The sequence below is a fragment of the Nymphalis io genome, chromosome 24 (assembly GCF_905147045.1).
Source record: "Nymphalis io chromosome 24, ilAglIoxx1.1, whole genome shotgun sequence".
In the NCBI taxonomy this organism is placed as follows: domain Eukaryota; kingdom Metazoa; phylum Arthropoda; class Insecta; order Lepidoptera; family Nymphalidae; genus Nymphalis; species Nymphalis io.
The window spans coordinates 464716-478681 of NC_065911.1; the positions used below are offsets into that span (position 1 = coordinate 464716).

Below are 13966 nucleotides of genomic sequence, written 5' to 3' on the forward strand. Positions count from 1 at the left end.
TATTAGGATTTATTTCAAAATAACACAATTAGAGACTAATAAGACCGCTTATAGAAAACGTTTGTATGAAGAGTTTATAAACTTATACCCAGAGTTTACACACATTACAGAGCAAAGATTAGCGGATCAACGAAGGGCAATAATAAATAATAAATATATTAAACAAGATAGATTAACACTGATTAAACAACAAGTAGCAGATGAATTACATTATACACACACACTAACGGAAGACACAGATAATGAACATTTACAAACAACAGAACAATGTAATATTACACACTACGATGCATTCAAATCTAATTCAGAAACAAACTCACAAGCTAGGAAAATGCAAAACACTACAGTTACATGCACTGATTCCGTTACATCAACCCCTATCGATGAACAAAACATAGAAAGTATCACCCACGATCATGATATGACTTTAGAAGTAAACACTGAAATAGAGAACACATTCGTTCATGCTCTAGAACATTTTTGTGATACTGAACCAACTAGCAGACCATACATTCCTAAACAAAGGACTTCTAAAAAGTTTTCATTAATAATGAAATACATAGATACAATGATACTGACAAAATTTGTAAACACTGATACTGATTTTATCACTCTACAGACAATAATTTACTGTGCAGCATGGACAGCAGCTAAATGTAATGGGGCAAGAATAACATTCTTAACACAAAACAACCACCAAAACAAATCATACAGAAAACCTAGTTGGCAAAGAAGATTAGAAAATAAAATAAGGAAGTTGCGAGCCAATATAGGCAGGTTAACGCAATTTATTAGAGGAAATAGAAACCCAAAAATCGGTGTGCAGCTACTACAGCTGCAGTAGAACTCATAAAGACACAATATCAATCACACAGAACAGCATACAGAACACTTCTTAGATACCTTAAAACAGAAACTCAATGCAGCAGCTAGTAGACTTAAGAGATATTTGACGTGTACTGTCCGTAAAATAGAAAACAAAACATTTGCTAACAATGAAAAAATCTTCTATAGAATTTATTATCTAACTGCAAAGATAATGAGCAAAATCTAGAAATACCTCCCCCTGAAATATTTCGACAATTCTGGGCTAAGACATGGGAAAACCCCATAGAACATAATGAACATGCAGACTGGGTTAACGAAATAACTACACATATTCCAGAGATGGAGTTCAACTTCATACCAATAGAAACATTCATAGATGTCATCAAACGAATGCACAATTGGAAATCCCCAGGCTCAGACAATATTCACAACTATTGGTACAAGAAATTTAGTAGCACACACTCATACATACATAAGTACTTAAATACATTCATTCAATCACCACATTTACTACCGAAATATATAACTCATGGAATCACATACTTAGTACCTAAAGATAAACAGGATAACACAAATCCAGATAAATACCGACCAATTACTTGCTTACAAACCATATATAAAATTTTATCAGCTTGCATAAGTGAAGAAATATACAAACATTTAACTAAACATAATATATTAGCCGAACAGCAAAAGGGGTGCAGAAAAAATAGCCAAGGTTGTAAGGAGCAGCTTACTTTTGATGCAATCTTAAGTAGTGCGGTAAAATCAAAATCAGATATCCATACTATGTTTATTGATTATCAAAAAGCCTTTGATTCAGTCCCGCATAGCTGGTTATTGTATGTCTTAAAATTGTATAAAATAAACCCAACCCTCATATCATTTCTCAAAAATTCGATGCAAAACTGGCAAACTGTATTAAAAATAAAACAATCGTCCATGAAATCTCTAACTACTGAACCAATCCGTATCCAACGAGGAATTTTTCAAGGAGACGCTCTGAGCCCCCTCTGGTTTTGCTTGGCATTAAATCCTCTTTCGCTCTTGTTAAATAAAACCAATACAGGATTCACACTTTACGGTAATAACACCCAATATAACTTATCACACCTCATGTACATGGACGATATAAAACTCTACTCCACTGACAAAAACACGCTGCTTGAGTTAGCAAGCATTACGGAACAGTTCTCAAAAGATATTCATATGAAATTCGGAGTTGACAAGTGCAAAATTCTGTCAATCTCGAAAGGAAAAATCCTTAATAATAGCTACACACTCGAAACTGGTGAACAAATTGAACCAATGGATGAACTAAGCACATATGTATAAATACCTTGGTTTTAAACAATCTAGGCAAATACTACAAACTACGACAAAACAAGAACTGCTTACGAAATTCTCGCACCGATTAAATCTCGTATTAAAGACACACCTTAACTCTAAAAACACAATAAAAGCTATTAACACATATGCCATACCCTTACTTACGTACTCTTTCGGAATAATACAATGGTCAAAAAGTGACATAAAAAAATTGTAGTGAACTATAAGCACTTACTTCACTAAATATAGGAAACATCATCCAAAATCTTGTATTCAAAGGCTCACACTACCACGCAAAGAAGGAGGAAGGGGAATAATAGACATACACAATTTACACAATAAGCAGATACTCTCACTCAGAGCATACTTCCATGATAAATCCGAACGCTCACCTCTACATAGACACGCAACAGAAATAGACAAAAAGCTTACACCATTAAACCTACATGACAAAAATACTCAAGTAAACGAACATATCATAAGTAAACAACAACAAATGTTGGCATGGGCTGAAAAAACACTGCATGGGAGGCACCGAGCCTATTTGAACCAACCCCACGTCGACAAAGAGAAGTCGAACGAATGGCTCAAACGAGGTGAACTGTTCCCTGAGACCGAAGGTTTTTTGCTCGCCATTCAAGACCAAATAATAGAAACTCGTAACTATAGGAAGTACATAATGAAGGATAATAATCAACCTACTGACTTATGTAGACAATGTAACGCAGCCTCTGAAACTACTCAGCACATAACGGGGGCTTGCAAATCTCTCGCACAGACCGATTATAAGCATCGACATGATCAAGTGGCTGCAATCATACACCAACATTTAGCATACAAATATAAACTTATAACAGAAATGAATCCATATTACAAATATAAACCGGAAAGTGTATTAGACACTAGAAACCACAAAATCTACTGGGATAGAACAATAATAACTGACAAAACTATCTTTTATAATAGACCAGATATTACCGTTCATGATAAAATCAATAGAATCGTTTATCTTATCGATATAGCCGTTCCTAATTCACATAACATACAAACCACAATATCTGAAAAGTTAAGTAAATATCAAGATCTCGCCATAGAAATTAAAACGCAATGGAAATCACAAACAGCACACATAGTCCCAATAGTCCTATCATCCACAGGTATCGTGCCAAAATCCTTGACACAAAGTCTGAACACCTTACAAATGCCACCGTATATCTTCATATACTTCAAAAAGCCATAATCCTTAACACCTACCGTATCACCCGAAAGTTTATATCATCATCCACTTTATCATCAACGTTTTTAATATAAGCAACACTTCTTAACGCTTGGCTGCAGCCCGCGATTTCGGTTTAAACCCTTCGAAAGAAGAGAAACTTTAAAAGTTAAATAGAAATAATAATAATAATAATATTGGACATTCTTCACACACGGTCATCTGATCCCAAATTAAGCAGAGCTTGTGTTATGGAAAGCAGACAACTGATATACTACATATACTACTTTTCTTTTGTAAATACATACTTATATAGATAATTACACCCAGACTCAGGACAAACAGACATGTTCATGCACACAAATGTCTGTCCTGGGTGGGAATCGAACCCATGACCTTTGGCATGAAAGGCAAGTAACTACCAACCACGCCAACCGGCTCGTCAAAAAATCAATACGTCAATACTATCGAAAAATCATGGATTATCGATAGTCCAAAACTATCGATTTTATCGATAATGGACTATCGACACGCAACACTACCCGGTATTACTTATACCTAAAATGCATGCAATACATTCATATAATCAGGGTAATGTCGTCAACTACGGTTGTTCCGAGCTGATGACAGCGGAGCGCATCGGAGAGAGCAGCGCCAAGCTGGTGTCTTTCCTGGACCTGGCGGGCCACAGCAAGTACCAACGCACCACGCTCCACGGGCTCACGGGTTACTCCCCGCACTACGCCATGCTCGTTGTAAGTATGTTTATTTATTACTAGTTCCCATACGTGTGGGGGGGGGGTTCAGATTTTAGGTATCCTAAGTCTTTTTCTATAGCCCTGATAACGTGTTTTCAAATTATTATTAGGTAAGGATTTTTTTGGAGTCCTGACATATCAAACCAAAAGTTAATTTTCATTTTATTGAATAAATATTTTATCTTAATAATACATTTTTACAAACAGCTCAAAATCAAAATAATTTATTCAGGTAATAATATATAAACCTAACACCGGCTCAAACTGTAGATCCTACTAAAAATAATCAGCAAAAAACTAAACTCTTTTGCTACAATTAAACTATGTAAGAGTTTAAACACAATTTTTTATTATATTTATAAACCCTTATCGAGCAATACGTCTTATTAATGAAAGTTTTTTAAGAGAGAGAGTTGGTTCCTCCTAACTGGCCTAGGCCAGTCTGGGTACGGGCCGCGGGGTTGCCCCCTAACCTGTCGTGTCTTTAATCTTTGGCCCGAGGGGCCAGGGTAACAGCGACCCAGTGGCTGTAAGTTTTTTAAATCAGCTACAAGATAATATTATAGATGGCACTGTAGTCATATTATCAACTTGTACTATAAAGTTTTTTTTTTATTTCTAGATTTCGGCAACAGCCGGTATAACTCGCATCACAGAAGAACACATCGGTCTTCTGCTGGCTTTGGACATGCCGTTCTTCGCAGTCATCAACAAGTGTGAACTGGTTAGCAACATTAATGCTGTTGTAGCGAGGCTGGCTCAATTGTTGGAACCCGCTAATAAGGTCAGTGATTTTATTTTAAATAGCATCTATAAAGACTAGCTTATAAACTAGGTTATTATTTCTTACATCAATGCTTTTGGGTGATGGTGACCACTTACCATCAGGTGGCCCAATTGCCCGTCCACACACATATAACATAAAGAGAAGCCGGGGGGGGGAAGTTTAACAGACAAATAGATATATTTACTTTCCCATTTATAATATTAGTTTATATTGTAATTGGAAACATGCAGGTTTCCTCGCGATGTTCTTCAAGGAGCACGAGATGATAAATCAGGGATGCTGTATAATTTATAGATTTATTTAAATTTAAAGTAATGGTATATATTGGTATTATTACAGAAACCGCTGTTAATAACTGACGAGAATATGGCAAGGAACTGGGTTGCGCCGCAAAAGTCGATACTGGACACCATAGACAATGTAGACGAGGAAATCAAAAAGGATGAGGAGTGAGTAGCTTCACAAGCCTTTATTTAACCCGAAGTGTTTCTTGGTGAACTCTTATATATGACTTTAAAAAGAAGTTCCATACTATTGGTAATGGTAATAATATTGTCTATAGCTACGCCAACCACCCTTGCTAGATACTTGCCTTTCACGCCAAAGGTTGTGGGTTCGGTTCCCACTCAGGACAGACAATTGTGTGCATTAACATGTCTGTTTTTCCTGAGTCTGTGTGTAATTGTCTATACAATAGTATATCAGTTGTCTGGTTGCCATAGTACAAGCTCTGCTTAGTTTCGGATCAGAGATATATATATATATATATATATATAGTTGAACGCAAATCACAGTAGTGTCGGCCGGCAGGGTGGCCGTGTTCCCGGTGAGCTGCGTGCGCGGCGCCGGTCTCAACGCGCTGCACGCGTGCCTGCTGGTGCTGGCGCCGCGCCGCGACCTGCAGCACCCCGAGGACGTGGGTGAACCATATGTTGCGCAGTTGACTAGTATCCATTTTATTAAATTATAAATGTTATAATTTATGTCACTTTACAGGAGGCGTGCGAGTTTCAAATAGACGAAATTTTCCACGTAGGGGACTCGACGGGGCCCGTCGTGGGGGGACTGCTCGCGCGAGGGCGACTCTACGAGGGCGACGAACTTATCATAGGTGCGTTGCGTTCTGTTAGTTGTGAGATGAATAGAGCGACGTATATTTAACACCCCCCCCCCCCCAGGACCTCTGGAGTCCGGCGAGTTCGCGGAGATATCCGTGCGCACGATATACCGCAACCGCGTCACGTGCGGCAGCGTGCGCGCGTGACAGTCGGCGTCGCTGGGCCTGGGTCGCTTCCCGCCTGGACTGCGGCAGGGCATGGTGCTGCTAGCGCGGCCGGGGGGCTACGCCGCGGGACTATCAGAAGTAGTCCACTCGTCGCAAGCTTCGGAGAAGAATCGAAAGAACGCGAGGAGACAGAACAAGAATATCCTCCAGGACATCGCCAACGTGAAGAACAACCTCACGAAGACATTGGACACCAAGTGCACGAACGTGTACGTGTCGGACGACGGGAGCAAGTACAGCGACGCGCACGTGTCGAGCGACACGCAGGACAAGTGCGTGTGTGACGACCTGGTGTTTCTCGAAGATCCAAACGACCCTAGACGCTGTATATACTTTCAGGTGAGCAGAAAACTCTACTCGTTTTTAAAAGATTAGCAAACCTTAGATATGCGATTCCACGCGATTCGCTACCAGCTCTGCTGTATTGCACACCACAAACACTTCTCGATCAATATATCTCTATATATAACACGACACTGTTACACTTAACTACTTATATACACTTTAGTTTTACTTACAAAGTTCCGATAACAACTTCACAGATAACCAAAACGCTAAATTTTTCGCGAATCATAGGTGTCATTCTGTCATTCTGTCAATACCACAGAGTATTATGATTTCGACCAAATTTCAAGGTCAAAGTTGCTTATATACTCTGCTTGCTATTGGAATCGACTATAGACTTGTATATGTTTGCACAGCACATTGTGTGTGTGTGTGTATTTTTATCCGTAACAGCACGTGAATGTCCTACTGCTGGGCTAAAGGCCTTATCTCCCTTTTTTGAGGAGAAGGTTTGGAGCTTATTCCACCACGCTGCTCCAGTGCGGTTTGGTAAATACACATGTGGCAGAATTTCAGTGAAATTAGACACATACAGGTTTCCTCACGATGTTTTCCTTCATCGTAAAGTACGAGATGAATTATAATCACAAATTAAGTACATGAAAATTCAGTGGTGCCTGAACCATCTTGGCTGTTTTTTTATATGCTAGCAATATTAGCACAGGCTGTGCAATATAATATGTAATGCGGTCATGAATTAAATTTGATTGAATGTAACAGGCATCCGTGCATGTCCTGAGACACTCCACGGCCATCTACCCAGGGTTCCAGTGCTCTGTGCATGTCGGGAACGTGCGTCAGACGGCCATTATCGAGGTAACGAATACATACATCAAACTCACTTTGCGGAATGGAATTAAATAGTTTAATTTTGGTATAATTTGTGGTGTTGCGTAAAATACTTAAGTATGATAATGATATTTATTTTTTTATGTTTTATTCCTGTTTAGCGGTAGAATATCTGATGAGTGGGTGGTACCTACCCAGGCGGGTTTGCACAATGCCCTTACCACCAGTTACCACACACACTTATAATATATTCTGCCGCCAAACAGCAATAGCATTGTTGTTGGTGAGTAAAACAGTGTAACTACAGGCACGAGGGACATAACATCTTAGTTCCCAAGGTTGGTGACGCATTGGTGATGTAAGCGATGGTTAATATTTATTGCGGTGTCAATGTCTATGGGCGCCGGTGACCACTTACCATCGGGTTGCTCATCTCATCGCTGACCACGGATATATTTTTCGCTTTAGGGTATAATGTCTCCGAACAACGTGCTGAGGGCGGGCGAGGGGGCCTCCGTGCTGTTCAGGTTCGCCCGCTGACCGGAGTACCTCGTGCGGGGCCGCCGGCTGCTGTTCACGGCGGGGCTGGGGACCAGGTACCGCTCAACGAACCCAACGATAACTTCTAATTACAGTTGAATTGTTGAGCCAATAAAGTATATCGTCAGCTCAGTGTTGGTATCCGAGATCGCTAGCTCCACTGACTTTCACATATTTAATTTATAAGTGTTCTGTGAAGGAAATCCATGCATCGAAGCAGGTTGTGGAATAAGCTCAAACCTTCTCCTGAGAAGGAGAGGTTTTAGCCCAGCTGTGGGACATTTATATACTGTAACTGTTTTAAATCATGTTGGAATAAGTTTTGTTCTTAAGAAGAGATATCTTCGACCAACAGACACTTTTGTACTTTACTAACAAAACCCGGTAGGTGGCTGTTAATGTGGTACAGCACCATCTAGCGGCGTTACAACGAAGTGGATATTATAAAATCATCCATGAGACATACATCTAAATTTCAACTATGATGGTGATTCAAACGGTCCGAACTCTATTAATCACAAACAGATACACAAACAGCCATTTTTATATATTAACGAAATTGTTTTGTTACAGAGCCATCGGCCGGGTCACGCAAACCTTCCCGTACATACCATGAGTTCTATAGAACACGGCTCCAATGTAAAATTCGAGATCTCTCTAGAATATTCTAGATAAATTAAATATATTAATTGTATCTGTAACCAGTTTTCTTGTCGTGTTCACTTCATGATTGCGTGGGGGGCGTTTCGCCTTGTGGATTAAATTACAAAAAACGACAAATGATGATGGTATTTTTATGTTACATAAAAACAGTGTTGCCAACCTCTTAGAAGCATCCTTCTGACGGATGAATTGAAACAAATACAAAATACATTTATAATATGATGTTAAAAAAAAGCAAATCAAGTACTGCAAGTAGCATTAGTAAACTTGAAATATACTCAATTAAATGAAGCTGAAGAGTTAATCCCCGGAGAGAATTTCTTTAAAAAATGTTCCTCCTAAAAAATGTCTAACCTGAAAATATCCTATTTGATTTCATCTGACATAGCCCTATTTAGGGGGAAACCCCCAAGTTGGCAACACTGTATAAAAAAAATGTGGACCATCCATATAAACTTTCATATATTTAACACTAGCGGACAAGTTTTTAATAAACCATCATATGTGATCGAGCAAATTTTCACTCATAACTCATTTTTATTCAGTCAGTTAATTAATCAGTGTCAGAGTTTTTATTACGTATATAACATACATGCAAAACGTCTATGCTTATGTATAAATAATATTGCAATATATAAAGGCTTATATATATATATATATATATATATATATATATATATGTATATATATATATGAAAATATAATACATCCAATTTCTAGTTAATATTAAATAATTATATAATTAGGTTTATGAAATAACGTACATACACAATGGATATTACATCTTGGTTCCCAATGTTGGTGGCACATTGACAATATAAATGATAGTTAATATTTCTTAAAACGCCAATGACGCGGTGGAGAATTACCACCAAAATTACATTAGCCTTCCTATTCGAAATTAAAAAAGAGATACAGAAATCGCAACAGTAAAAGGTTATAAGTCTTTATATTTGAAAATATGTACATTCAAAAACATTAAATTCTTAGTTATACCATGTTTGCCTATCTACCCTTCCGTGACGCCACGGTAACAGGACTATGATAATCTTATCGTATGTTAAATTGTTACAATAATAACTTATTTAGAAGTTAGTTGACTTAAAATTTCAAATAAACTGAGATTTAAATTAAATATTCTTATTTAAAATCAAAATAGCACTATGTACGTGTTAATATTGTATTTAATACACCTTTTACAATTAGTTGAAATGTATATTTAGTATATTCCAATCGTAGGAGTAAATATAAACTAACTTTATATTTCCACATCCCGTGATATTCGCTAACAGCTCAGCTTAACTACTTTCCCGAATAAAACGCAATTTTTTCTTAAATCCATAATGAATATCACAAATAATTCAAAATCTCGACCAATGATATCGCGCCAATTCAATGTCAGTTGTTAATTTGCCTTTGTCTACTCTTGTGGTTTTAAAACACTAGTTATTTTCTATTTAAATGAAATAACATATTTATATGCATACATATATAACGTAACATTTTTAAAATGATAATCACGCCCCAAGGAACAAATCTTTAGGTTTGTATTTTTTTTTGTTAATGGTAGCTCTTACAATGCCGATGTTACTTTTGCATTAAGCCGCGCTGATATGTAAGACCCCAATAACAATTGATTATAAATTTAAAACAATAATGTTGTACGGTAAAATAATTTTTGTATTTATTTAAAAAAAAAAACATGCTTAGCATTTTAAAAACACAAACGTCATGACGCCATTTTGAATTACAATTTTGGCGCCATTAATATAATCTTTTTTTTTTTTTTATAGAATAGCAAGGCGGACGAGCATATGGGCCACCTGATGGTAAGTGGTCACCAACGCTCTTAGACATTAGCATTGTAAGAAATGTCAACCATCGCTTACATATCCAATGCGCCACCAACCTTGGGAACTAAGATTTTATGTCCCTTGTGCCTGTAATTACACTGGCTCACTTACCCTTCAAACCGGAACACAACAATATCAAGTTTTGCTGTTTTGCGGTAGAATATCTGATGAGTGGGTGGTACCTACCCAGACGAGCTTGCACATAGTCCTACCACCAGTATATCACTACCTCAAGAGGTAAACCAAAATTAGCTTTCATATTGTTAGTATTTAAACTTTGTACATTAAATGATATATCCAGTTCCTGTTTATAAATTGCAATTTTAAGTTAATGATACATATTTATATAACATTACGATATCTAACTATCAATGATCGGATTATTTAATGCCGATTTTACTTTAGACGATATGACATTGAATTTTTATGATTTGTATTAATTAATATTTTTACAGCTATCTGTGGTATCGATATTAATTAAACTACAATAATATTAAACATAATTTAATAAAAGCAATTAATGGTTGATAAGTATGGGATAAATCGTTTTTCAATATAAGGGTGCAATAAGATTTTTTTAAACAAAGATAATTAGTATTGAAGAGGATCGCAGCTTAACCACAATTAAAAACTCCGGCAGACTTTAAGAATTATTTATTGTGACAAGTCAACAATGTTTACATTAGAGCGCACAGTAAAAATAGTTGAAATAATTAATTTATTAAAAATAAACAACAACAACAGCGCTTATATAGGCATTCCCCTCTCACGATGACCACCACGCGTGCTTGCCACTTTTGGGACCTCCTCCTAGGCGAAAACAAAAGCGATGCATGCGGCCATCTTGCTGGGGGTGTGGTCAAGCGTGTGACGTCGCTGCGAGGACAATAGATGCGCATGCGACCATATTGCCGAAGGGGCGTATCCATACGTGTGACGACATACATCAGACCACTGCAACATCACCTGATCCATGACGTGGTTGATCAGGTGATGTTTGTGCTGCGTTTAGACGCATTGTGCACTCGCCACACTACTCCCCCGCCGAGACCGTGACTACGGGCGATAGTAGTTTGGGAATCTGACCACTCTACCACTCCTGGTTTTACTGGCAGGGATGGCATCAGACTTCTCCTGAACTTTGATATTCTGGTCTGTCTGGTCCTCAGCGAGTATGTAAGCTGGTTTCAGTCTGTCTATGCTGATTCGCTGCGTTTTGCCTTGTACGTCGATGTCAAAGGTTTTCTCCTCGCGTCGCAGCACCCTGTATGGACCTGAATAAGGTGCTTGAAGGGGTTTCCGATGGGGACCCTGCCGGATAAATACGTGCGAGGTAAGCATAAGGTCTTTTGGTATGTAAAAAGTTTGATTAGAACTTGTGTGCCAAGATGATGGTTGTGGCCTTAATTTATTGACATGTGTTCGGATTCTACCAATGAATTCGGTGATGTCCTCGATGGTTGGGAGTGCTGATGAGAAGAACTGTCCAGGTAACCGCAGTGGTTCCCCGTAGACAAGTTCGGCCGTTGAAGCTTTAATGTCATCCTTGAATGCGCTGCGTATACCTAGTAATACCCAAGGTAACACTTCTACCCAGTTCGGAGTAGAATGACAGGCAATTGCGGCTTTTAATTGACGGTGTAGTCTTTCTACCATACCATTAGCTGTCGGATGATATGCCGTTGTGGTATGATGGTTGGCACCGATGAGCTTGACCAGTTCTTTGAAAGCGCCCGACTCAAACTGCCGACCACGGTCAGTGGTGATGTGTTCGGGGCACCCGAACCGTGATATCCAACCACTGGAAAGGGCAGCAATGCAGCTTTCGGCGGTGATGTCTTGTAGTGGGTAGACTTCTGGCCACCTTGTGTAGCGGTCCACGATGGTTAGGCAGTACCTGTAACCTAAACATAAAGGTAAAGGACCGATCAAATCCAAGTGGATGTGTCGAAAACGTGCGGAAGGGCTTTCGAAGGCTTGTAGCGGAGCTTGAGTGTGTCTGGTCACTTTGCTTTGCTGACATTGTTGACACTCCTTTACCCATTGTCGACAGTCTTTGCGGATACCAGGCCAAATGTAGCGCTCTGTAACTAACTTGACCGTAGGCTTGGCTCCTGGATGGCTTAAATTGTGGAGCGAATCGAATACCTGCTTGCGATATGAAGGTGTGATGAATGGTCGAGGATTACTTTGAGAGACATCGCAGTATACCAGAAGAGCTGGCTCTGACTCTAATCGTATTTTCTTCAACCTAAGCGCAGACCCATTTTTCAGCAGGTCCTGTAGCTCGCTGTCCGCCTCTTGTGCTTTGACCAGGGAGTGGTAATCTAAGGGTATAGAAACTGCCTCGATACGCGAAAGGGCATCTGCAACAATATTTTCTTTACCAGCTACATATCTGAAGTCTGTGGTGAATTGGCTTATAAAGTCCAAGTAGCGAAACTGGCGTGGCGAACTGTTCTCTCGGTGATTAGCAAAGACAAACGTAAGTGGTTTATGGTCCGTGATGATACAAAATGTCCGAGCTTCCACCATAAATCTGAAATGTCTAATTGCGTCATACACTGCCAATAACTCTCGGTCATATGGGCTGTACTTTTTCTGTGATGGACTTAGCTTCCTCGAAAAGAATGCTAAGGGTTGCCATTCATTGTTCTTGAACTGTTGCAGCACAGCACCTATTGCTGTATCTGAAGCGTCCGTCTGTATGGACAGTTCTGCTTGAGGATCTGGGTGGACCAAAAGCGTAGCTTCTGAAAGTTGCTTTTTAGACAATTCGAAAGACTCTAATAGGGCAGGCGTCATGTTAATAGGCTGCGATCCCTTCGTTTTATGCCCAACGAGGAGTTGGTTGAGCGGTGCCTGAACTTTTGCAGCATTAGGTATAAAACGGCGATAAAAATTGATCATACCTAAAAATCTTCGTAATTCTTTTAGCGTCTTGGGTACCGGGAAGTTCTGAATGGCTTCAACCTTCGATTCTAACGGCTGTATTCCTGCTGCTGACACGTTGTGGCCCAGGAACTGGACTTGCGTTTTGCCGAAAGTACATTTGTTGGTATTTATTAGAACTCCATATTCTGCTAGTCTTTGGAACAACAACTTGAGATGCTCTTGATGAAGGGTACTGCTGCTGCTGAAGACTAGAATGTCATCCAGGTACCCATAACAAAAATCTAAGCCCCGCAGTACCTCGTCCATGAATCTTTGAAAGGTCTGTGCGGCGTTACGAAGACCGAACGTCATGAACGGGAATTCGTAAAGCCCGAAAGGAGTGGCGATAGCGGTTTTCGGAATGTCGTCTTCGTATACTGGTATCTGATGATAAGCTTTAACCAGGTCTATGGTTGAAAAGACCGTACTGCCTGTCAACTGGCACGTAAAATCATGCAAGTGCCTGATAGGGTACTTATCGGGAATTGTACGGGCGTTTAGGGCTCTGTAATCGCCGCACGGTCGCCACCCGTCGTTTTTCTTCTTAGTTAAATGTAGCGGTGATGACCATGGGCTGTCAGATCTTCTTGCTCTGCCACTCTGTAACATCTCATCGAACTCTTGCTTAGCAATTTTTAG

The 13966-nt window shown here is 39.2% G+C and overlaps 2 protein-coding genes across 2 annotated transcripts in view; one reads left to right on the forward strand and one right to left on the reverse strand.

Annotated features, from left to right (window-relative positions):
- The window catches only part of LOC126777976 (GTP-binding protein 2-like), a 268881-nt gene extending 260310 nt beyond the window's left edge, over window positions 1-8571 (forward strand). Inside the window, 10 exon segments of the mRNA XM_050501335.1 lie at window positions 3964-4128; window positions 4754-4915; window positions 5258-5367; window positions 5729-5834; window positions 5915-6029; window positions 6097-6410; window positions 6471-6542; window positions 7269-7364; window positions 7806-7933; window positions 8451-8571. Of these exon segments, the coding sequence (XP_050357292.1) occupies window positions 3964-4128; window positions 4754-4915; window positions 5258-5367; window positions 5729-5834; window positions 5915-6029; window positions 6097-6410; window positions 6471-6542; window positions 7269-7364; window positions 7806-7933; window positions 8451-8493 (1311 nt within the window). The 3' untranslated portion in view covers window positions 8494-8571.
- LOC126777984 (GTP-binding protein 2-like) overlaps window positions 1-13966 on the reverse strand; it is a 309400-nt gene that overhangs the window by 242013 nt on the left and 53421 nt on the right. The gene's annotated exons all lie outside the window — the stretch shown is intronic.